The sequence below is a fragment of the Balaenoptera physalus genome (genome assembly GCF_965194825.1).
Source record: "Balaenoptera physalus genome assembly, chromosome: 7".
Lineage (NCBI taxonomy): Eukaryota > Metazoa > Chordata > Mammalia > Artiodactyla > Balaenopteridae > Balaenoptera > Balaenoptera physalus.
This window is the reverse complement of record NC_138886.1, coordinates 55,348,109-55,373,105: the sequence shown is the minus strand read 5'-3', so window position 1 is coordinate 55,373,105 and position 24,997 is coordinate 55,348,109. Positions and strand designations below refer to the sequence as shown.

The 24,997-nt window shown below is 38.9% G+C and overlaps 1 protein-coding gene across 3 annotated transcripts in view; it reads right to left on the bottom strand.

Moving 5' to 3' along the window:
• RCL1 (RNA terminal phosphate cyclase like 1) overlaps positions 1 to 24,997 on the bottom strand; it is an 84,019-nt gene that overhangs the window by 27,311 nt on the left and 31,711 nt on the right. For 2 of the 3 annotated variants that reach the window (XM_082471075.1, XM_082471073.1), the window contains exons 2-5: positions 13,249 to 13,320; positions 10,500 to 10,675; positions 5,095 to 5,169; positions 4,025 to 4,149 (exon numbers count right to left, since the gene is read on the bottom strand). In XM_082471075.1, the coding sequence (XP_082327201.1) occupies positions 4,025 to 4,149; positions 5,095 to 5,169; positions 10,500 to 10,559 (260 nt within the window). In that variant the 5' untranslated portion in view covers positions 10,560 to 10,675; positions 13,249 to 13,320. Of the gene's footprint in view, positions 1 to 4,024; positions 4,150 to 5,094; positions 5,170 to 10,499; positions 10,676 to 13,248; positions 13,321 to 15,556; positions 15,642 to 24,997 lie in introns of all 3 variants that reach the window. The other variant, XM_082471074.1, reaches the window with a different exon arrangement.

Here is a 24,997-nt window from a genome sequence, read left to right as displayed (position 1 = left end):
AAGAAAATTACTGACTCTGAATGAAGGTCAACTCCTCGGCACAGCCTCCCACTTTTACAGGCTCCTGCCCCAACTTTTTGTCCCATCTTCTACTACCAAACACCCTTAACTGACCTGCATTCAGGCCACACCATGTTGCCTGCCACTCCCCAGAACCACTGTGCACTGCTCCCTCCACACAGGCCCACATTTCTGCCTGAAGAACTCTGCCTTCTTTGCTCCACTTTACAAGCCTTTATTCTTCAAGGCTCAGTCCAAATGCCCTGTCCTATCTATAGGAAAAAGCAGAGGTTAAAAGCCTGGGCTTTTTAAGGGAAATTAGAACATATCTTGAGACAAATAAAAACAGAACAAATCAAAATTTATGAAATACAGCAAAAGGAATACTAAGAAGGAATTTTATAGTGATAAGTGCTTACATTCTTTCTACAAAAGAAGAAAGATCTCAAATAAACAGCCTAACCTTACACTAGAAAAAGAAGAAACCACATTCAAAGTTAGCAGAAGATCAGAGTAGATATAAATAAAATAGAAAAACGATAGGAAAGAAACCAACAAAACAGCTGATTTTTTGAAAAGATATACAAAACTGACAAAACTTTAGCTAGACTAAGAGAAGACTCAAATAAGTAAAATCAGAAATGAAAGGAAACATTACAACAGATGCCACAGAAATTGAAAAAGATCACAAGGGACTATTATGAATGATTATATGCCAACAAATTGGACCACCTAGAAGAAATGAATAAACCTAATACCTATCAAGTCTGAATGAAGAACAGAGAGCTTGAACAGACCAATTACATGTAAGGAGACTAAATCAGTAATCAAAAACTTCCCAACAAAGAAAAGCCCAGTACCAGATGGCTTCAGCAGATGAATCCACTGGTGAATTCTGCCAAACATTTAAAGAAGAATTAACACCAATCCTTAAACTTCTAAAAAATCAAACAGGAAAAACTTCCAAACTCATTTTGCAAGACCAGCATCACCAAAGCCAGACAAAGACAATACAAGAAAAGAAAACTATAGGCCAATATCTCTGATGAACATGGATGCAAAAAACCTCAACAAATATTAGCAAACTGAATTCAACAGCACATTAAAAGGATCATACAACATGATGGACTGGCATTTATCCCTGGGATGCAAGAATGGTTCAACAAATGCAAATCACTCAATGTGATACACCACATTAACAGAATGAAGGATAAGAATTATATCATTGTCTCAATAGTTGCAGAAAAAGCATTTGACAAAATTTAACATTCTTTCACGATAAAAACTCTCAACAAATTAAGCATGGAAGAAATTTACCTCAACACAATAAAGACCATATATGAAAAGCCCAAAGCTAACACCATCTTTAATGGTGAAAAACTGAAAGTTTTTCCTATAAGATTTAGAACAAAGCAAGGATGCCCACTCCTGCCACTCCTATTCAACATAGTACTAGAAGTCCTAGCCAGAGTAATTAGGCAAGAAAGAGAAAGAAAAGGCATTCGAACTGGAAAGGAAAAAGTAAAATTATCTGTTTGCAGATGACATGATCTTATATGTAGAAACCCTAAAGAATGGATCAAAAAAAAAAAAAAGAAAAGAAAAACTATCAGAACTAATAAATGAATTCAATAAAGTTTCAGGATACAAAATCAACATACAAAAATCAGTTGCATTTCTACACACTAACAACAAACTACCTGCAAAGAAAACCAAGGAAACAATCCTATTTACAATAGCATTAAAAAAAACCTAAACACTTAGGAATAAACTTCACCAAGGAAGCTAAAGACTTATACACTAAAAACTATAAAACATTGATGAAAGACATTTTAAAAGACTTTTTAAGTGGAAAGACAGTCCATGTTCATGGGTTGGAAGAATTATTGTTAAAATGTCCATACTTTCCAAAGCAATCTGCAGATTCAATGCAATCCCTATCAAAATCCCAATGTTCTTTTTAATAAAAATAGAAAAAACAATCCTAAAATTTACAAGGAACCAAAAAGGACTCCAAATAGCCAAAGCAATTTTGAGCAAGAAGAATAAAGCTGGTGGCATCACAGGTACTGATTTCAAAATATGTTACAAAGCTACAAAAATCAAAACAGCATGTCACTGGCATAAAAACAGATATAGAGACCAATAGAACAGAATAGAGAGCCCAGAAATAAACCTACGCATATCTGGTCACCTGATCTTCAACTAGGATGCCAAGAATACACAATGGGGAAAGGATATTCTCTTCAATAAACAGTGTAGGGAAAACTGGATACCTACATGCAAAAGAATGAAATTGGACTCATCTTACACGACATACAAAGATGGACTCAAAATGGACTAAAGACAAACATAAGACTTGAAACTGTAAAACTCCTAGAAGAAAACATAGTGGGGAAGATTTTTAGCTTTGGCAATGATTTCTTGAATACCAAAACACAGGCAAAAGAAACAACAAAGTGAAAAGGCAACTTATGTAATGAGAGAAAATGTCTGAAATTCATATATATGATTAATACTCAAATATAAGACACTCATACAACTTAGTAGCAAAATAAACAAACAACCCAATTTAAAAATGGGCAAAAGACCTGAATAGACATTTCTCCCCAAAAGACATACAAATGGCCAACAGGAACATGGAAAGGTACTCAACAATCACTAATCACCAGGGAACTACAAATCAAAACCATACTGAGATATCACCTCACCCCATTAGGATGGCTATTATCAAAAAATAAATAAAGAAATAACAGGCGTTGGTGAGAAAAGGGAATCTTGTATACTGTTAGTGGGAATATAGGTTGGTGTAGCCACTATGGAAAACAGTATGGCGATTCTTTGAGAAATTAAAAATAGAACTAACCATTTGATCCAGCAATCCCACTTCTGGATGTATATCTAAAGGAATTGAAATCAGGATCTCAAAGAAATATACACACATTTCCATACTCTTTTCAGCATTATTCACAATAGCCAAGGCATGAAAGCAACCTACATGTCCATTGACAGACAAATGGATAAAGAAAATGTGATATTTGCATGCAATGGAATATTATTCAGCCTTAAAAAAAGGAAATGCTGTCCTTTGTGACAACATGGGTGAACCTGGAGGACATTATGCTAAATAAAATAAACCAGACACAGAAAAACAAATACTACATGATCCCATTTATATGAGGAATCTAAATAAGTCCTAGAGACCTACTGTACACTGCAATGCCTGTATTCTATACTTAAAAATTTGCTAGAAGTGTAGATCTTATGTTAAGTGTTCTTATCACAAAACAATTAAAATTTTAAAAATGCAAAATAATAAAGAGGGTGAAAAGAAACTTTTGGAGGTGATAGATATGTCTATGGCACTGATCATGTTGATGGTTTCACAGGTATATATGTATCTCCAAACTCATCAAGTTGTACACATTAAATAAATACAGCTTTTTGTATGTCAATCACACCTCAATAAAGTGGTTTTTAAAAAATAAATAAAAATAAATTAAGTATATAAATTATCATAGTGCACACGGAGTAGGCACTTAATAAATGGCAGATGTTATTCATTATTATTCATTCCTCCCACATCTTCCAGACAAATTTGCTACTCTTTACTGTTAGCTCCCCCAACCCACTGCACATCATCTATATCACTTTATACATTATAGCAGAATTATGTGTTTGTATATTTGTTTCCTTCACCAGACGATGAGCTCTTCTGAGGGAGGAACTGCGATGCACTGGTGGCCCCCAAATCGAAGCCCTCAGGATAGTGTCACATACACTGGAGCTGTTTGCTTAAGTGTTAACTGAAAAAATAAATGAATCAATCAGTCAATCTAGTTATGGTGAGGCAGGTAATAAAATATCCTATCTCAGCCAATAATTATAAATTAATTGTTAAGACTTTTCCAAGATTGTTGTCTAAAATGTAAATAACCCTGGGAAGAAGTAAATTGTTATGAGTTATTCTTATCTTAGGAAGGCAAGAAAAAAATAAGAAATCTGAAGCAAATGCAAAGGATACGCCATTCCTCTAATACGTTTGATCTTTCCTGGATCTGTGAGCTGAATGGGCTTCAGGACCTTCCTTACAGGACATGAGAAAAACACTTCACCTCCTCCTCCAGGGAGCATTCCCCGTCGCACAATCTGCACCAAGTGAGAAAGAAGAGGTGAGGGTTCAGTAGAGTGGATGACACCCAACCTGGCTGGTTTACACCAAGAATGAAAACCACCATCAGAAAGCAGCAAGCTCTTTCATACACAACTTGTCAATCCTTTCAAGATGAACAGCACCTGATGTTAGCTCCACGGGGGCATGTGCTGAGCAAGGAGACCGTGTGGTGTGTCGGAAAGAGCAGTGGACACAGAGCCTGCCTGTCCCAGTCAAAGCCAGACAGGTCACTTCACCACCAGAACCTGTTTGTTCAACCTTAAAATGAGGGACTGGCCTAGTTCATCAGCTTATCCCACTTCTTAACTATCAGGAACCCTTTTCTCCTCCTCTGGAATTAACTGATCTATCAAAACTCTACATTATTAAATAAAAATGAAGTCATTTTCCTTGTTTAAAAACATCATTTTAAAAAACAGAGATGCTAAACAGCTTAAGATATCCAGTGTTATCACATTGGATTGATGTAATTCCCTTAAATAGCAAACAAAGAGATGCTTAAATTACTTCGACTAAGTTTTGAAAGTAATGTACTAAAAATTCTCAGGGACATTCAGGTTGGGAGGCTCCGGACACAAATTAAGATAAATGATCTAGATCAGAGAGGCAGCATGGTCAGAATCCTGGCTCTACTACTTATTAGCTGAGTTGTTATGAGCCAAGGAGTAAATACATGTAGAATGCTTACAACATCGCCTACCACGAAGTAAGTGCAGTATAACTGCTGGCTACTCCTGTCATTACTAAAGGGTCCCTTTCAGATCAAAGTCTGCAATGTTTGGTGCATGAATCCTGTGGGTCTTCTAATAAACGGCGACTGCAAATGTGCCACACACACGTGAGGCATATAGCGCCTCCAGTGAGTTGGTAAGAAAATCTTTCACACTGATATATACCACTAACAATTTGTACATTCTTACCTTTAGCTCAAACGATTCACTATCAATCCCAAACTGTTTCAATAGAGGGAGCGCTGTTGCCTTAAGAACATCAACCTGTAGAATTATTTCAGAAAAAAAAAGCTTAGTTAAACCTTGAGAGATGGAAAGAAGAAAGAGCCCGCGAAGCAGGTGAAGGCTTAGCCTCCAGGTAGATGAAGCAGCCTAGTGAAGAGAAAAGAGGCTGGCTTACAACTGAGGGTGTGGGCCGGCTCTGCTCCCGAGTATAGACTGTGACTTTATAAGCCACTGGCTCCTGTGGGCCCCTTTTCCACATTTACAGTATCATACACCTACCTTATGAGTCATCACGAGCATCACGTGCATCAGGCAAAAAGCACCAAGAAACTGCTGGGCTCATACAGAAAACAGAGACCTGTGCTCAGTCTTAAGAGGTATAAACACTATGCAAGAAAATCACCTGTCTTAGTATTCTTTTTCCAACATGACTGTTTAATGTTTAGAGCTGGTGGCACTCGGGGCTAAAGCAAGCCAAATGAACTATTCAACCTAAGAGTCCTACCTAAGAATCCTGCTGACACCCACCACAAAGGCAGTTAAAGGTGGTGATTCTACAAGGCAGTGAGGGCCTCGGGGGAAGGACAGCATGAAACTGCACGAAGCAACACAAACCCCAAAGTGCAATGACAGCATCCACAGTTGATGACAAGACAGTGCCAAGCGTAACTGTTATCTCCTCCTCAATCAAAACTCCTTCCTTGTTCATTTGTGGATTGCTCACAGAGGATAAGGTGACATTCAAATCAATGGCAACTTGCGAAAGAACAGCAATCTCTTGCTTGTTCCCAATGGAACAAGAGATGTTTCTCGGCCCTGCGGGGGCTGACTCTATAGCAGGAGGTGCTGAGGGCACAAGAGGCACAAGCAGAGGCTGCAGGGAAAAGCCCTGATCCTGGCCCAGGCTCTGTCTCCAGTTAGCTGCGTGGCCTCAAACAAGAAAATCTCAACTGTCTAAATTTCCTTGTCTCTAAGGTAAGGAGCTCAGCCTGCCTGTCTCCGAGTTGCTACCAACTCTAACATGCTAAGAGTCAAAAGAATGATACTCCAGCAAGGCTTTACAGCAGAGAATGCGCCCCAGCTAAATATTCTCATATCAGAAAATTAACCAGAGGTAGCAATGACCTATGAAGCCTAGGAACATGTTCAGCACGGATCAGGTGGGGCAGAAGCAGTTACCGGGAAAATTCATTAAAGATGAGCTCATTTCAATTAAATATTAAAGCTACACACACCCACAAACTTAAAATATGCATATGGGATTGCCAGAACCAAGACGAATCAGTCTAGGGTAGTGTTAAGGGCAGTTGGGGAGAAGGCCAAGCCAGATTCTAGAAAACGTGAGGGCTGCAAGGATGCAGGGCACTCTTGCCCACATGACTCCTGGAACTAGGCAGCCTCCAGCTCTCCAGGGGAAGAGAAAGGCAAGAGAACAGAATATCCCTTCAGGTCACCCTACTTACACCTGGGGTCATAAAGGATGAGGTCAAATTGACTCTGAGGGTCAGCCAGGAGCCCAAGTGTAACTCCAGATGTGGTCCTGGCTCCTAAGTCACTCTCCATCTGACGTGGAAGGCAGGCAACTCGGTTCGGTGTGACAACGGCTGGAAAAGCAGTTGTGGGCTCAAGCCCCACTCTGCCTCTTACCAGCTCTGAGACCTGGACATTACCTCCCCAGGGCCTTGGCTTCCTACTGTATAAAGAGGGGCTGGACTGGACGAGTTCCACAGCCTACCCGGGCTCCGCACACTGGTTCTAGCAGGGCGAGGGTGGTCTGTAGGTTTTGCTTAATGGAAACTGAGCTGTGACTCTGTGCTCAGAGAGGAAAGGCAAAAGTCTGACCCAAGTAGAACCTCAGGGCAAAGGTGTCACCCTTACAGTCCAGTCAGTCAATCAACAGGTAGAAATATGATCAGACCGCACCAAATAGAAAAAGGGAAGCAACCTGCTCTTCACTTCCCTTGTCTGAAACAGTGATAAAAACACCCACCTTACCTCACAAATCAAATAAATATGGACGCAGACGTAAGTACACCTAGAACAGTGCCCAGCACACAGTAGACTTCTTTACCCTTTCAAGACAGTACTGAAAAAGAAAGGACTCTTCACACACCAATTGGCCAGCTGTTGGCACCAGTAAATATCTACTGGGGGCTCTAGTATCAAATCACTAAGATTCAAAGGAGACCTCCTAGAAGTTTTCTTCTCAAAATTTCTCCCCATTTCCTATCTTTTTGCCTCCAAGGAAAAATGTCCCTACCCCTTTATACGGCACATCCCATTGTTGCCGCTTTCAACTCTCATCCTTGATGGATGTCTGCAGAGCTACCCTTATTAAATCCCCCTACCCTTCTTATTTCAACTCTTTCCTTCTCCATTACAGCTTCGCCTCAGCCTACAAACAAGTTTAAGTTTCGTTCGTTTAAAAATTCGCAACCTCAGCTCTTAAGGAATCATCCTATCTAACTTGTGGAAGAATCTCCTAACCTTCCATGGTTCTATTTCCTACTCATTCTGAACCTGTGCCTGCCCTTGCATTCCAATGGCACTGCTCTCTCAAAGGTCAATAAAACTTCTCACTGCCGAATCTCCCTGCCCAATTCCAACTCAACTCCTGCAAAGATTGACTCTTGGATCATCCCTGGCTTCTCAGAATTCAACTCCTGCTTGGCTTCTCCAAATACTTCTATCTCCACAGTCACTGTCTGCAGCTCCTCTTCCCCCACTCACACCTTACACACTCATTCCTCTTCTTTATTATTCTCAGTCCCTGGAACCATGGGGTCAAAATTCTACTGCCCACAGAGGCCAAAAAGGGAAGTTAAATGAATGATGAGGTCAGCTAAGACCTGTATCCAACTGAAGATCTCATGCCTCATCCAAAGAGGGCAGGTGCTACTCAGCTCCAACAGATGGCTGTCATGGAGAAACAGCCATCCAGTGCTGCCACACCGACCTACTACCATGTAAACTCTGGGGTTTCAAACATGAACAACCAATTCAGATACACACACCACCACCACTACCAGCACACTGTACAGGCCAAAGGAAAGACACCTGTCAGATTAACTGAGCCAAAAAGCCGCCAGTGTTCAGCCTCGGCACTGGTCAATCTCGGTCTCCTAGGGAGTGAAATGTCAGTAGGTAAGATCCTGATGACCTATCTCTGAGGCTCCAGACAATAATTTCCAACTTTCAACTGGACATCCCCTAGGGATGTCCCACCAATATCTCAGGAAACAGGACCAAGATCAAACACGTCATCCATCACCCCACCACAATTTTCCTCTTTCTGATCACTATCCTTCAAGTCAGCCAGGACAGAAATAATGGAGTTATTTATGACCCTTCCCTCCTATCCCATCTCCAATTAATTATCGAGTTATGAAGTCCCTCCCTCCACACTGCCCATCATATCTGTCCCTACCCTTCCACTTCCCTCTGCAGAATGTTCAAATTAGTTGATACCTCTGCAATTCACCCTTCTCTCAACCTCTATAGTTATCTTCCTAAAACTATGACTGACTCTGGGGCTTCCCTTCCTCCAGAAGGCCCTCCCTAGCCCTCAGCACTTTGCCAGAGCCCAGAGGTATTCAGCCTTGGAGCCTCCCTAGCTGTGTTCACAGCTGTCTATCCCATGAGACCACGTTCCCTACGGGCAGAACTCATCGTATTCATCCTTGTGTGCAGACAGTAGATGTGGACATAAACTGATGGGGAAACCACACATTAAAGAGAAAGTTCAAAATGAAGAAGCCACAGGTTGAAGAAGTTACTCTTTATCCAGGATTAGATGTATTTATTTTATCCTGGGCTGGAGCCAGGTACTAACCAAGGTCATTTTAGTCATGCAGCTAGCAAAAGCAGAAAGTCCTGTGGCATGTGAAAACAAACAAACAAACAAAAAAAGTTTTTTAATACTCTGCAAAAAAAAGAATTAAGTACCCTTTCTAGGGAATTCATCAATTAATCTTTGTCACTGTTAATATGTAAATTTTAATACTGCCAGTGATAAAAGCTTTTAAGATCACTGGCAATTACAGAAAGAGAACAAAACTGGGACACACAGTGCCAGCGTCTCCTGTCTGCTTCAGGGCCTTTTCCCAACATTCAAGGCACCTTCCCCTCCCCCTCCCAATCGGAAATGGTAGAGATCTCCTCTCATACTTTTAACTGAAGGACCCATTTCCTAGAATCTTCTGGAAAAAAGCAATCATTTTAAATTACTTTAAAATTCTAAACAGTTTATGCAACATTCCTATACAGCTAAGAATTTCAGATCTTGCACTGTACTCAGGATCCTGAGAAGAGTTTATGCACCTGAATTCAAGAATTGGGGAGTAATTCTCTTAATGCCTAAGAACATATTAACTGTGTTTATACCCTAGTCAGTGTCCTGGTGAATACCAGCAGTCCCCACTTTGGGGCTAACTGCACCACCTAATTGGTCTTCCCTGGTTAGGGAAGCCACACACTTTACATTCTGCCACAGAAGCCACCCCTTCAGTGGTCTTGGTCCAATGTCTGCAGAGGTGAAGATAAGCGTCCTCAGTCGGAACTTCACATCATGGCCCTCGGCTTGAAGATAGCTTCTCTGCACAGCAGAGCAGCCGAAGGGAGGGATCGTTGCCCCACTACGAGAGGCCTAAGGCAGGCCTGCTCTAATCAATCAATCTCCCTCACCTTCTGCTCCACCCTCCCACACACACACAAAACAAACCCATCCCAGACTGGCATTAAGACAGCTGTGGTAGCCACAATGACTACTCTATCTGTATATGAAGCTATCCTCCCTACACAGGCAGGAAAATTAGCACGCTTAATAAGAAGTGTGCTGGTGCCCCAAAACTAGCAACGTTCATATATACCTTCCCTGCCCTTGTGCCCTTTTTCTACACCTGCAGACTCTTCTCAGAAGAAGGAAGTCCTAAAGTGTATGGCTGAAGCCTGAGTCCAGATCATGCTGCAGCAATGCCAAGGAGATGTTATTCTCGGCCTAAAATGTCAGTCTGCTGCCTTCCGGCCTCAACCATCACACGACCTTTTGAAAACTCCACTCTCATGCACTTCAGCCAACAGAGCCATATTTCATGTCAACCATGATGAGACGGCAAGCATCTGTTCTGAAGGTTCTTAGACATGACAATGAAAGGCACCTTGACGAACATTAACCATCGTGACTGAATGCGGTGATTATGAGTCTTGGCTCATCTCCCTCCTGGAGTGATCAACCTCTAAATTTCTAGGTAAGTAACAAAACAAACACTCTCTACAATACACCTGTGCATTATCAGGAACTGGTTTCTCAAAAGTTGGGTTGTGACAAGAGACAAATAAAACTCACATCTTGGTATGGCCTCACTACTCACCGAAGGGTCCACCTGGTCATTGGTCACTCCTCGCAGAACTATTCTCAGCGGGTGCTTCATAAATGGAGCCAGGCAGAGAAGACTTTCCAGATAATACCCAATGCTGCGAAGGATGCTGCAGTCATGTTCCACAGACCCACCATACAAGAGGCCAGGCTGATAATATAAGGTGGTTCCTTACACCGGAGAAAAGAAAGTCAGCAGAAAAAAAAACTTAGTGTCACAAAGGCAACGAAGGCAGTAAGTCCCAAGGGGAAAGTCTGGCAAGGGCATCCAAGAGAGTTCAAAATGCCATTCCTAAGAGTCCACATACTTCACTCCAAAAGCTGACTCATTACTGTCAAGTCCCTGTAACAATAATAAACTGTGAGTGTAATTTAATAAACAGTAATAAATTAAACCCCTCCCTGAGCCATCTGAACTGCCAAAGCCGTGGCAGGGCACAGAGGAGATATCCTAACAGGCACCCTAGTCTCCCAACAGCACACTCTCAGACTGTGCTGATGTGGGGTTTACAAGTGATGCTCTGAAATCATCATGCCGGCAATCAGCTGCTTCTAGGCCCGGTAAATGAAATTCCCCATATACCACACTCACCAAACAAGGTACCTAGAGAAGGCAAGTACTTTATGGCACTTACCTCCATTAATAGTAGCTATTTTAATTTAATAGTAACAAATGGAAATGGCTAAAATTATTGAACAGCTTTAGTGGAAACTCTGTTATCTTTATTTATTCTTTCAACTATTCACATCATCTAAAAAGTTTCTTACTAGGTTTACATATTAGAGGAAGAACCAAATAAAATAGATGATTCAGGGAGTATGAATAAGTGAACACAGTATTTTTGATGCTAATAATCTTTGGCCAATGTCTTCTGGCACAATTTACCAATAAAGAAATTTAACATTAGAGGAAGGAACTATGTTCAGTCACCAAAAGAAAAGCAGCTCTTGGGAGTTTCATAAAATAAATATAGGTTTTACTATATTAAAAACCAAAATCCCAACCATCACAACCAGAATCATATTCTGATCAAAGTGGGAGAAACTCTACATCGGTTATTCTAAACACTATTAAAGTCACAAAACAATCTTTTAGGTCAAAAATCTCTCCTCCCTCCCCCCAGAAAAGACTCTATAACCACTAAACTCTGCAAATCTGTTATGCCTGCAAATTAACCAAATGATAAACTAACCAGATTATCAGAATGAAGGCTTCCCGGGGTGGGGGGAGCGGGGATAGACACATGAGGTGGAAAGAAGCAGGATCATGTAAATGTCTTACTTCTCAACCTAAGTTGCAGATATGACCAGAAAAGAATAGAATTACCTGTCCTCTGAATCACCAATAAAAATAGCTGAAAAAAATCCCCAGCAATTTCAAAGTAAACGAGCCAAGGAAGACTAAGGGGATCATAGCTTGCAAAGGGCATCTGATGTTTTATGCCTGAAACCTGCTACAGATCAACAAGTCCCATGGCCACTTATGAAGCCAAGCTTGTCTTCTTTCTTAAGAGAGCCAACACACAGAAAAGTTCAGTTTCCTTTGTTGAATATATGAGCAAAGGCACATAGTAAATGGAGCCAAAGGATGCTTGCCATGATCGTCTAACAATGTAGATAAAAGAGTTTCTAGGGGGCTTCCCCGGTGGCGCAGTGGTTAAGAATCTGCCTGCCAATGCAGGGGACACAGGATTGAACCCTGGTCCGGGAAGATCCCACATGCTGCGGAGCAACTAAGCCCGTGAGCCACAACTACTAAAGCCCGCACACCTAGAGCCCCTGCTCCGCAACAAGAGAAGCCACCACAATGAGAAGCCCGCACACCACAACGAAGAGTAGCCCCTGCTCGCCACAACTAAAAAAACCCCGCGTGCAGCAACGAAGACCCAATGCAGCCATAAATTAATTAATTAATTAATTTTATTTTTTTAAAAAAGAGTTTCCAACAGCAAAAAAAACCAAAAAACAAAAACAAGCAAAAAAAACCACTCAGACAAAAAATTAGAAACAACCTAAATGTTTATCAGTAGGGAACAGTTAAATAAGTTATCATGCTTCCATACGGTAGAATACAATATAAGGTCCACTGAAATACTAAGATGGACCTGCATGTGCCTGGCAAGAAAATTCCCTAAGACATCTGTGCTAATGAAAAAAACTGGCTGCAGAACAACATGAAGAGCAAGACCCTGTTGATGGTTTGAGATACAAAAGTGCCCACGTAAGCAAATGCACATAAAGGAGACCAGGACACAGTCTCCACACTGTGACCACGGCCGCCCCTGGGAGAGAGAATGGAAGAGGAAACAGGGTGAAGGGATTTTTCACATTTTTTTGCATATACTTGTATAAACTTACTTTAAAAGACAAAATAAAAAAAAAAAAATTCAGCACATACAACAACCTCAGACATTTTGTTGGAAGATTTTATTGTGACAACATAAGTTAAATGGACATTGAAAAGTTGTATATAAATGTTAGGTATAAAATGTTTTTATTGTTTAAAAAGAAGAGGTGCTCGTCTGTTGATCTGAAATTTTCACTCTTCTAACTTACTTAAATCAAGTGTATTCTCCTTAAATTGGCAGATTTCACATACCACCTCCAGACAATTGTATCACAGATAGAAAACTGGGTCTTTCCATCCACATACAATATTTATACCATCAAAAAGAGTGAATAACAGAGGAATATTTAAGTATTACATGTAGGTGCTTTCAGGAATGGGAAGAAAAGGAGCTTACCTGTTTGGTTTATTTCAATTCGAGAACCATTAGTTATTTTGTCCAACAGCCTTATGAAGCTGGCTTCAAAATCTGGGGGGAGAAAAGAAAACAGATTGGCCTCATGTTAGGTCACCATTTCCAGAGCACATCCCATTCAAGTACTGCAGTGAGGGGTAGGTTACTTCCTGCATCATACCTGGGTTCTTCTCAGGGCCTGGGTGGCTCACTGGCTAAGGAATCTGAAGCAGTTGAAAAGCACTGACTAGCATATATATGTTTAGTAGAACTATTAGAAACAACTCAGTTTTCGTATTCCACCAAAAAATAGCAACTCTACCAGCAATCTAATAGGATATTAATTTTAGCAGAATAACACCCACTTGTCCTTCTGACCTCAGGAGTGTGTGCCAAATAAGGGAGAAAGAACAGAAAGTAGGAAAGAGTTTTAAACTCAAATTCTTACTTGCCGCAGAACACCTGACAGGGAAAATTAAACCGAGGACCACCCTTCAGTCTCAGAGGCAGTAAGAGGTTACCGTCTCTCCCATTCAACAAAGCATCCCTGGCTCCTTTCCTCTATCGTTTACTGATCTAGAAGGTATCTAATCAGTTCAGTTTTTAATTTTATTACAAAGGTGCCTGAGTATACAGTATTACTGCCACCTTTTTAATGAATGAAAAAAGACTGGAAGAAAAAATACCAAATGTTAATAAATAGGTTTCTCTTCACAGTAGGATTTTATATGAATTTAGTCTTCTTGTTTAAATTTTAATGTGTAAATTTGCTTCAATTACTTTTATGAATAAATTGTTATCTAGAATATAAAAGCTGGTTATTCTTTACAAGGTGGGGGAGGGTAGATTTTAAATGTGAAATATGGGAAGAGGTAGAGTGAAGACTCAGGATTAAACGTACTCTGTCCTCCTCAGTAGATTATACACACACACACACACACACACACACACACACACACACACACACACACACACACACAGGCTTTAGCTTCAACCTCCCTCCCATGAACGGGGACAAGGAAGACCAAGTCTTCTGCACTGAAGGCATGGTGACTGCCTGGCGCTCTCAGTCAGTTCCTACTCCTGTAATAGACTAGCAGAGTTTGAGAGCACAGACCTTAGAAGTCACCTAAACTGATCCCAAAGGGTGAAGCAGATCGACTAAGCAATTCCCATCTACCTGTTCTGTTACTTAACACTGTCCCATAACTCCTGTCATAGCAGATTCTGTAATCTGTACAAAGAGCACTGGGCCAGAAGTCAGAGAAACTCCCTTAAGTCCTGAAACAAGGCATAATGGCTAATAACAGCAGCTGTGTATTAATGCTTACCTATGTAATCCTTATAACCAGTAAGCAGGAAGTGTTTCCCATTTTACAGAAGGCTGAGGCCCAAGAATGCCCTCTAGCTTGCCCTGGTTAAACAACTGGCAAGTGGCAGAGCCAGGATTTGAACCCAAGCCTGCCTTTCTCCAATGTCCATGCTCTGAACCACACCATAACTCAGTTTAATCCCTCAGAGTCAACCTCTTCCTCTAGAAAATCATGGTACCTTTCAACTGTAGGCAGTGATTTAACTGAAGGACCCTGCAGACGATTTAATAAGTTCCCAGTCTACATTTATTTTTAATGAAATTAGAACAGAATACACAATATCAGAGTTACATAGTAAGGGTGTTGTTTATGAAATTTTAGTCTCAGTTTTACATATACTTGTATGTGTATTAGGTTGTGGTATAAGTAGCAACACAAAAGTTCAAAAGTAACTCAACTATAAAATTGAACTAGAAATGATTTCTATGGTCTTTTTATATAGAATATTCTATGCTTTTTAAAAGTAGGCATGATCTATATAACACAATGCCACTTTCTACTTATATTTATAGAAAATGCAAGGTATTCTGCACAAAAAAGGAAAACCCTTGATTTGCTCAAGCTTTCACAGTGCCTAAATGGGAGAGAGGAACAAACATTTATGAATAAAGCCCAAGATTATCAACTCCATAGCTTTTACAGATTAGGAAAGAAAAGAAAACAAAATTACTTTAGAAGTAGTTTTTTTCTGTTTTTTTTTTTTTGCAATCCACAGGGGCTCTTGAGCATGAACACAATTAAAAACGCTCAGCAGAGGAACATGAGTAGGAAAAGAATGGGCACCTAAAGAGACCTCCAGGCAGGACCATCCCCTGGTCACAGTAAACAGGTGCTTCAGAAGCAGTACTTCAAAGAACCAACACAGAGCTAATTCCAGAATCCTGGTAACAGTGAAGATATAGCTCCATCACCTGGTATGAAAAAGATCTCAAGCTCACCTAGTAACAGTCAGACTGAAGTCTCAAACTTCATTAAGACAAGATGTATAGGATTCCTTGCCCCTTCACTTCTTCAAGACTGCTCCTAAGAGTACAGAATGTCGGATATCTAACAACATTAGGGGGGAAAAATCCCCAAAATAAGCACAAGCACAGTTTTACTGGATGGTTTAGGAATACATAATTAGGCTACACAGCTAGAAAGAGAATCAACATGAAGACCATAATGGTCAGGAGACTGGCTACCATTAGGGGCATGGAAGGGAGTGGTGAATGAAAGAGGCACACAGGTGTGCACAATGTTCTATTTCTTGACCTGGATGGGATCACACAGATGTTCACTTTATAATCCTATAAGACTAGCTTTATGTCTTATGAATTTTTTATATTATTATATTTCATATTTTAAACAAATCTGTACTATCAGGACCATCAGTTTCGGGACTTCTTAAATACTAACTCCCATCCTACTGCCCTCCCCGTTTCCCTTGCCCCCAAAGAAGTGAACTCATCATTTCTTTAAAGGGGCTGGTAACTTCTAGAAGACTTAGTGGTGGTCATCAACCCGACCTATTCCTCACTAAGAAAGGCAAAACCATGTCTCCAAGAAGGGGAGCAAGAGAAGGAATACAATCTAAAGATCTATACTTTAAAAACAAGGAGCAAATCTCAATGAGCATTTTCACTTAAAAGTATTGTAACGCAACTCAAATTCTAGAAATATTAGTCTGCTTAAATAAATTATGACACATCTACACACCAGAACACTCTGCTGCTATAAAATTAATAAGGTTTTTTTATATATTGATATGAAACATCTCCATAGTATACTGAGTGGAAAAAAAGTAAGATGCAGATGGTCTTTGAGAAAGGAAAAAGTGTGTACTTGCTTATTTATGGGAAAAACAGCCCTGAAAAGAAACACAACAAACCAACGACACTGTTTCCTTCACAGGGAAAGAAGATTGGGAAAGAGACAGACAGACAAACAGAGACAGACTTTGTAAACCATTTTGTTCCCTTTGAATTTCATGTCATGTGTACGCGTTTTAAAAAAATACATAAAAATTAAATTGAAAAATACAAATAAAGGTATTGTAACACAATTTAAAGAGCCAATAAACAATGCTCTCATGAAATAGCCTATGAAAAATATTTATAAAACAATATAGCCATTATTTTTTTAAAAACTGCTTAATTACATAGGGAAATGTTCACGCTATATTAAGGAAAAAAATTTTAAGCAATATATACAGTGTGATTTCAGTTTCGTTAGAAATAACTAAAAGGTAAGACAGCAAACTATTAACACATGAAATTAGGAGTCATTATTTTCATCATTAAATCCAAAAAGGTAGAAATTACAAACATATACCCAAGTCTCAGAATAAATTAAAAGATGTCTGCTCACTTGAAAATAAGGTACATATAAAAAATTTATGTATTTTATGTAATTATGCATAATGTGATAGATAATAGATTATATTTTAACTTAAATATTTACATAACATCTTTCCTAAATTATGAATAGATCAAGAAAAATATTAAAGAGACATATCAATTTTATCAAAATATATGGGAGTCTACAAAAGAAAAACTTACCACTCTAAACACTTTAGTAATTAAGAAAAAGAAAAGCAAGAGAACAATGAACTGAGCTTTTAGAAATGGAACAAAATTTCAAGCCAAAAAATAAATGACAATAATAATCTCAAAAGAAGAGATAAACAAAATGGAAAATATAGCAGAAAAAAATCAAGCTAATTCATTGAAAAAAATACAACACAAATCAATAGCCTCATTCATTTGTAAAAGGAAAGAAAATGTGAATTAATAAAATAAAAAATATAATTAATACAAAAGATTTGAGAGCTTTTATGGTAGACTATTCTCTATTATTTACTGACACATTTGGAATTAAAATGGATGGTTATGTAAAAAGATAACAAATCAAAACCAATGAAACAAATTTTAAAAAAGGCACAAAAAGATAAACCCAAAACAAAGGGAATGTGAAAATTTATCAAGTAATAAACAGAAAAGAGCACTGATGAAGTTATTTAAACATAGATAGAGTACATAAATTGTGATGTATTAATAAAATGTAGTATCATGACACAGCAATAAAAATCCACAAACTATTGCTGCTACAACAAAGATGCATCTCACAAACACAATACAGAATTAAAGCCAGACACACACAAAATACGTACTCTATGACTCCACCTATACAAACCATGGTTAATATTTTAGAAACCTAATCTATGGTGTAAAAAGTCAATTTAATGTTTACGCTGGGGATGGGAGGAAATGGTGTGACTGGAAGCAAGCATGAGAGGGGTTTTGTGGGTTGCTGGTCATGTTTTATTTCTTGACATGCATAATGGCTACCTGGGTATATCCACTTAGTCATAATTCATCAATTCATTAAGCTTGTGCACTTTTCTTAATGTGTAGTATAATTTGATAGTTTATTTTAAAAAATCAAGTTCAAAGTAATAACATCTTTTAAAATATGAGAAAAGCAAAGAAACCATCTCTCAAATTTACCATACTAGAAATGTGATTAAATATCTCAAAAAAACACAGAGTCACTACAAGGAAGAAATAACAATTGAGGGAAAGGTTATCTCACCAATTAAGCAAAAGGATTTCACACACTTTGATTTGATCCCACATTTCCTTTTTTTTTTTAAAGCATAATTTTTGACCTGCCAATTCCACATCTAGAACTCTATCCCACAGAAATAGAAATATGCTAGACTATTGCACAAAAGTTTTTTTTACTGCTGCTTTACGTATAATAACCATCACTGAAGGTTACTTTTTTGCCCCATACCTTCAAATTTTCCTAGATATTTTATTTTGCTTATGTAAAAACCTGTAAAAGAAGTGAAGTCAACAAAGGGCAACTTATTTCTCTGATTTATGCTGTTTTTACCACCTTCAAGTTTCCTATTTGTATCCAATTTCTTCAGTTCTAGTCCTTTTCTTTCTCTAACCTAACCTTTCTCTAACCCTAAAGCACTAGAGTATTTCCTCCACCTCAGGAAATTACTAAAGATGCAGCAGGACATTACATAATAATAAAAGGGCCAATCCACCAAGAAGACAGAGCAAGCCTAAATGCACCAAACAACGAAGGTGCAAAATATATAAATCTAAAACTGTTCAAACTGAAAGGAGAACTCAACAATGCCATCAACCAACAGGATTCAATCAACATTTATAGAACACCCAACTCACAACAGCAGAATATACATTCTTTCCAAGAGCCCATGGAACATAAACCAAGACAGACCAAATCTTGGGCCATTAAAAAACATCAACAAATTTAAAGTAATTGAAATGAATACAGAGCATATTCTCCAAACATAATGAAATCAAACTGAAATCAATAAGAAAACGATAACTGGAAAATATACCCACACTTGGAAGTTAAACAACACACTTATAAATAATCCATGGATCAAAGAGGAAGTCTTAAAGGCAAGAAAAAACACATTAAACTGAATGAAAATTAAAAAATGACATATCAAAATTTGTGGGAGGGCTTCCCTGGTGGCGCAGTGGTTGAGAATCTGCCTGCCAATGCAGGGGACACGGGTTCGAGCCCTGGTCTGGGAAGATCCCACATGCCGCAGAGCAGCTGGGCCCGTGAGCCACAATTACTGAGCCTGCGCGTCTGGAGCCTGTGCTCCGCAAGAAGAGAGGCCGCGATAGTGAGAGGCCGGCGCACCGTGATGAAGAGCGGCCCCCGCTTGCCACAACTGGAGAAAGCCCTCGCACAGAAACGAAGACCCAACACAGCCATAAATTAAAAAAAATAATAATAATAATTAAAAAAAAAAAAAATTTGTGGGACACAGCTAAAGCAGTCCTGAGAGGGAAGTTTATTGCACTAAATGCCTACATTAGAAAAGAGAAAAGGTATCCAATAATCTGTCTCACCTCAACTTAGAAAAAGCACAAAATAAATCCAAAGGAAGTGAAGGAAATAATAAAAATAGCAGAAACAGATGAAATTGAAAACAGAAAAATCAGTGAAACAGCTGGCTCTTTAAAAAGATAAATAACATGACAAACCTCTAGCAAGACTGAAAAAAAAAAAAAGACACAAATCATCAACATCAGGAAACAGGGAATACCACTACAGATCCTGCAGACATCAAAAGGATAATAAGGGAATACTATGAACTCTACATATATAAAACAATTTAGATGAAATGAACCACTTCTCCAAAAAACACGAACTACCACAACTCATCAAATTAAATGGATAATTTAAATAGCCCTATCACCATTCAGGAAACTGAAAGTATATTTTTTAAAACTCCCCAAAAAGATATCTCTAGGCCTTTATAGTTTCAATGGAGAATTCTACCAGATGTTTAAAGCACTAAAATCAATTCTACACAATCTCTTTTAGAAGACCAAAAGGAAACTGCTTCCAATTCATTTTAAGCTAGTATTATTCTAGTTTAAAATACCAAAACCAGACTGAGACAGTACAAAAAAGAAAACTACAAATCAGTATAACTTATGAATATATACCCAAAAATCCTTAACAAAATGTTAGCAAATAAAATCCAGCAATATAGAAAAAGAATTACACACCATGAACAAGTAGGGTTTATTCCAGAAATGCAAGGCTGCTTCAATATTTGAAAATCAATCCATGCAATATACCATATTAACAGACTAAAGAAGAACAATCACATGATCATATCAATTGGTGCAGAAAAAGCATTTGACAAAATACAACACTCATTCATACACACACAAAAAAAAATCTTAGAAAAATAGGAATAGAAGGGAATTTCCTCAACTTGATAAAAAAACATCTAAAAAAATATACAGCTAACATTACACTTTGTGGCAAAACAGTGGACACTTTCTCCTTAAGACAGGGAACAAGGTAAGGAAGTTTGCCCTCATTACTTTTATTTAACATAGTGCTAGAAGTCCTACCCACTGCAATAAGGGGGAAATAAAAGGCATAAAGTTCAGAAAAGAAGAAATAAAACTGTTCCTATTTGCAGATGACATGACTGTCTACATAAAAAATCCCGAAGAATCTAACAACAACAACAGGAAAAACACACACTTAGAACTGTTAAGTAGGGGACTTCCCTGGTGGCACAGTGGTTGAGAATCTGCTTGCCAATGCAGGGGACACAGCTTCGATCCCTGGTCCAGGAAGATCCCACATGCCATGGAGCAACTAAGCCCGTGTGCCACAACTACTGAGCCCATGTGCCACAACTACTGAAGTCTGCACTCCTAGAGCCCGTGCGCCACAAGAGAAGCCACCACAATGAGAAACCCACACACTGCAACGAAGAGTACCCCCTGCTCGCCGCAACTACAGAAAGCCCGCATGCAGCAACAAAGACCCAATGCAGCCCAAAAAAAAAAAAGAAAAAAAAAAAGAACTTGTAAGTAAATTCAGCAAGGCTGCAGGACACAAAATAAACATCCAAAAAAAATGAATTGTATTTCTATATACTACCAATAAACACATGGAGACCAAAATTTAAAATAAGATACCATTTACAACTGCTCAAAAAAGTGAGACATTTAGGTGTAAATTAACAAAACATGTACAGGACTTATATGCTAAAAACTACACAATGCTGATGAAAGAAAACAAAGATCTAAATAAATGGAGAGATATACTATGTTTATGAATTGGAAGACTCAAATACAGTAAAGATGATAACTCTCCCTAAGTTATCATATAGGTTTAACACAGTTCCTGTCAAATCCTAACAAGATTTTTTTGTATAGATAAAGACAAGACTATTCTAAACTTTATATGAAAAGGCAAAGGAACTAGAATAGCTAAAACAATCATGAAAAATAAGAATAAAGTTGGAGGGATCAGCCTACCCAAATTCAAAATTTATTATATACATATAGTAATCAAGACAGTGTGGTACTGACAAAGGGATAGACATATAGATCAGTGGAATAGAACAGACAACCCAGAAAGAGACCCACACAGTATGCCCAACTGGTTTTTTACAAAGGTGCAAAAGTGATTAAATGGAAGAAAGATAGCCATTTCCACAAAGGGTGCTAGAGCAGTTGGACATCCATAGGCAAAAAAAATGAACATCGACCTAAGTTTTAAACCTCATACAAAAAAATTAACTTAAATATAAAATGTAAAACTTTTAGGAAAAAAAAGAAAATCTTCAGGATCTAGGGCTAGGCAAACAGTTCTTAACACCAAAAGCACAAGCAATAAAAGAAAACTTTGATAAATTCTATTTCATTAAAACTTTCCCCTGCAAAAGACCACGTTAAGAGAATAAAAAGACAAGCCATAGAGTGGGATAAAATACTAGGAAACCACATATTTGACAAAGGAGTAGAATATGTAAAGAACTCTCAAAACCTAACAGAAAAAGAAAAAAATCTTACTAGAAAATGGCAAAAGACATGAAAAGTTGTTCAATATCATTAGCCATCAGGAATATGCAAATTAAACTAGAAGACGGCACTACACACTAATCAGAATGGCTAAAATTAAAAATAGTGACAACACCAAATGCTGGCAAGAACGCAGAGAAACTGAATCATTCCTACATTGCTGGTAGGAATATAAAATCTACACTTATCATTAGTATAGTCGTCAGGCCTCCCCCAATTCTAGTTATCAACAACTTTGAGTCCCAAACAATACTGAAATAAAGTATAGGTACATCCTTGTGGTATAACAAGAAATGTATTTGGTCTTTGTTCCTGGCACAGAGCTCCTAAAACCCCTGAAAGTTCCAGAGCCACAGGAGTCTCTTTTAAGTTATTCATACAGAGGCCCTTTTGAGCACACCTGAGTTTATGCTATGAGTTGACTTAGGGTGGAGCCCCTAGACAGCCTCAGGATGGGGCCCATCACCAGAAAAACCAAATGATTAGAGGGTTAGAACTTTCAGTCCTACTCACTGACTTCTGCGGGGGTGGGGGGGTGTCGAGGTATGCCTAGAGATTAAGCCCTATAAAAACTCTTGAACAAGGAGAGAACTTCCAGGTTGGTTAAAAAAAAAAAAAAAAAAAAAATCCACATTCTGGGAGAGTAACAAAACCCCATTCCACAAGAACAGAAGCTGCTATTTCAGGACCCTTCTGGACCTGGCCCTATGTACCTCTTCATCTGGCTGTTCATCTGTATCTTTTATAATATCCTTTACTGTAAACTGGTAAATGTAAGTAAATGTTTCCCTGAGCTTCATGAGACATAATTTTATCAAATTATCTGGGAAACCAGAGGTATGAGTGACCTGGACTTACGACTGGGACTTGTGACTGGCACCTGAGGGGGTGGAGGGGAGTCTTGTGGGATTGAGCCCTTAACCGGTGGGATTTCATGCTATCACCACCGAGACAGTGTCAGAACTGAGTTAAATTTGTAGGACACCAGTGAACATCCACTGAGAACTGGAGAATTACTTGGTGTGGTGAGAAAAACCCACACATCTGGTGCCAGAAGTATTGAAAGTAGAGGATAAAAATAGTTTTCCCTTACAATCCTCCTTTTAGAAGATCCAATTTATGAACAGCCAGATTTATCCCCAAAACAATATATCAGTTTGCCAAAAGATATTTTACCTTTAAGGATCTCTATGTGGTATATTTCCTCGGCACGTTTTAAAGGATTCTTTTCATTAAAATGCCACTTACCCCTCCTTTTTCAGAATCTCATCTGCTTAAGACCAAATAACTCCTCTCTCCAGTTTCACAGCGAGGCTTAGTCATGTGACCTACTCAGGGACTTGGGTAGCAGCAGTCCCGCGTCCTAACTGCTAAACCAGGGCTCTTGCCCAAGTCCATCATTTCTGTATTCCCACTTTAAAAAATTATCATTCTTGTGGAATTCTTTCTTTATGGACCTCACCTTATCCAGAAAATGTTAACTCAACTGAACCCTGCAAGATACAGCCCTCGTGAAACCCAGAAACAGAAGCACTTTGGACAGCTGCTTTATAATCTGAGGAACACTCAAGTCCACCAAGCAGTCAGATGGGAGAACAGGCCTTCCAGGCTGGAGCTGGCTGCCGTCTGTTTCCGGTTCTGTCACCGACTGGATATTCAACTTCACCAGCTATCTTACTTAACTATGTCTTGCCTTTTTTACCTTCAGTAAAACAGCAACAAAAAAATATTTATTTCCTCCTCACTGATGGAAAGAGTCTAATGAGACAATATAATCCTTCATGTTCCTCAAGAGTGAAGTAAAAATTACACATGTGGCTGCATAATTAATAAAAACCATTCCAGGATCATCTTTCTTTGGGATTCAAATTCTTCTCATTCTTTACAATTCCTCTTTCAAAGGAGGCAGTTTTATTTAAGAGATTAACAAATCTGCCAGAAGTCACAGAGTTTGACCTGTGTCTCATCCCCTTCTGAATCTTTATGCAGTTTTCTTAGTACCTCATGCTGCTATTCCCAAACATTAGGGATACGAGGAAAAGAAAAAGGTTAATAATTAAGTCTAGTAGACCAGGGTTTTTCAACATCAGCGCTGATATTTTGGACAGAATACTTCTTTGTGTGGGGAGCTGTCCAGTGCACTGTAGGATGTTTAGCGGCATCCCTGGGCTCCACCCACTAGGTGCCAGGAGCAGCCTCCCAGTTGTGACAACCAAAAATGTCTCCAAACACTGCCAAATATCCCCTGGGGAACAAAACTGCCCCTGGTTAAGAACCACTACATTATACATATAACACACAAATATTTGGAAGCCATCACCTAAAAGGAAACCTTTAGACTGAAAAGAAAACAGAAAAGACATAATTCTCTTTAAATATTTGAAAAGTTTCCATATAGAAGCAGGAAAAGATTTCAAAGGCCAGAGAATAGAACCATACCAGTGGACAGAAGTTACATAATAATAAAACCAGCTCACATTTATTCTTCCTACACACCAGGCACTGTTGAGTGCACTTTCAAATATTATTTAATCCTCACAATAACTCTCTGAAGTCAGCAGTATTGGCCCCACTTTACAGATGAAAAAACTGAGGCTCAGGAGGTCCAATAGCTAATAGCAAAAGCAGAACCCCATCTCAAACTGAGATCTAACTGAGATCAAGCTCTTAACTCCCAAGCTACTACGACCATGACAAATGAAGATTTTACCTCCACATAATAAAGAAAATGAAGAACTTTTTGACTTAAAAGCTGCTTCTTTCACCAACGGTGATTCCTGCAGCCACCATCTCAATCCTATCCGTTCAGATCAGAAGATCCAGAGAGCCTTCCTTCATAACCTCAGGGGAAGCCTCTGCTCTAACTCTGCTGAGCCCCTTTACAACTTCCTACTTCAAAGTACTTAGGCTACTCTCTCAGCTCTTCCTCAGAAAGCTCCTCGAGAGTGGGGCAACTAGCTTCTCCCATTTACACCTCCACAAAGCCTTGCACATACTGGGGCT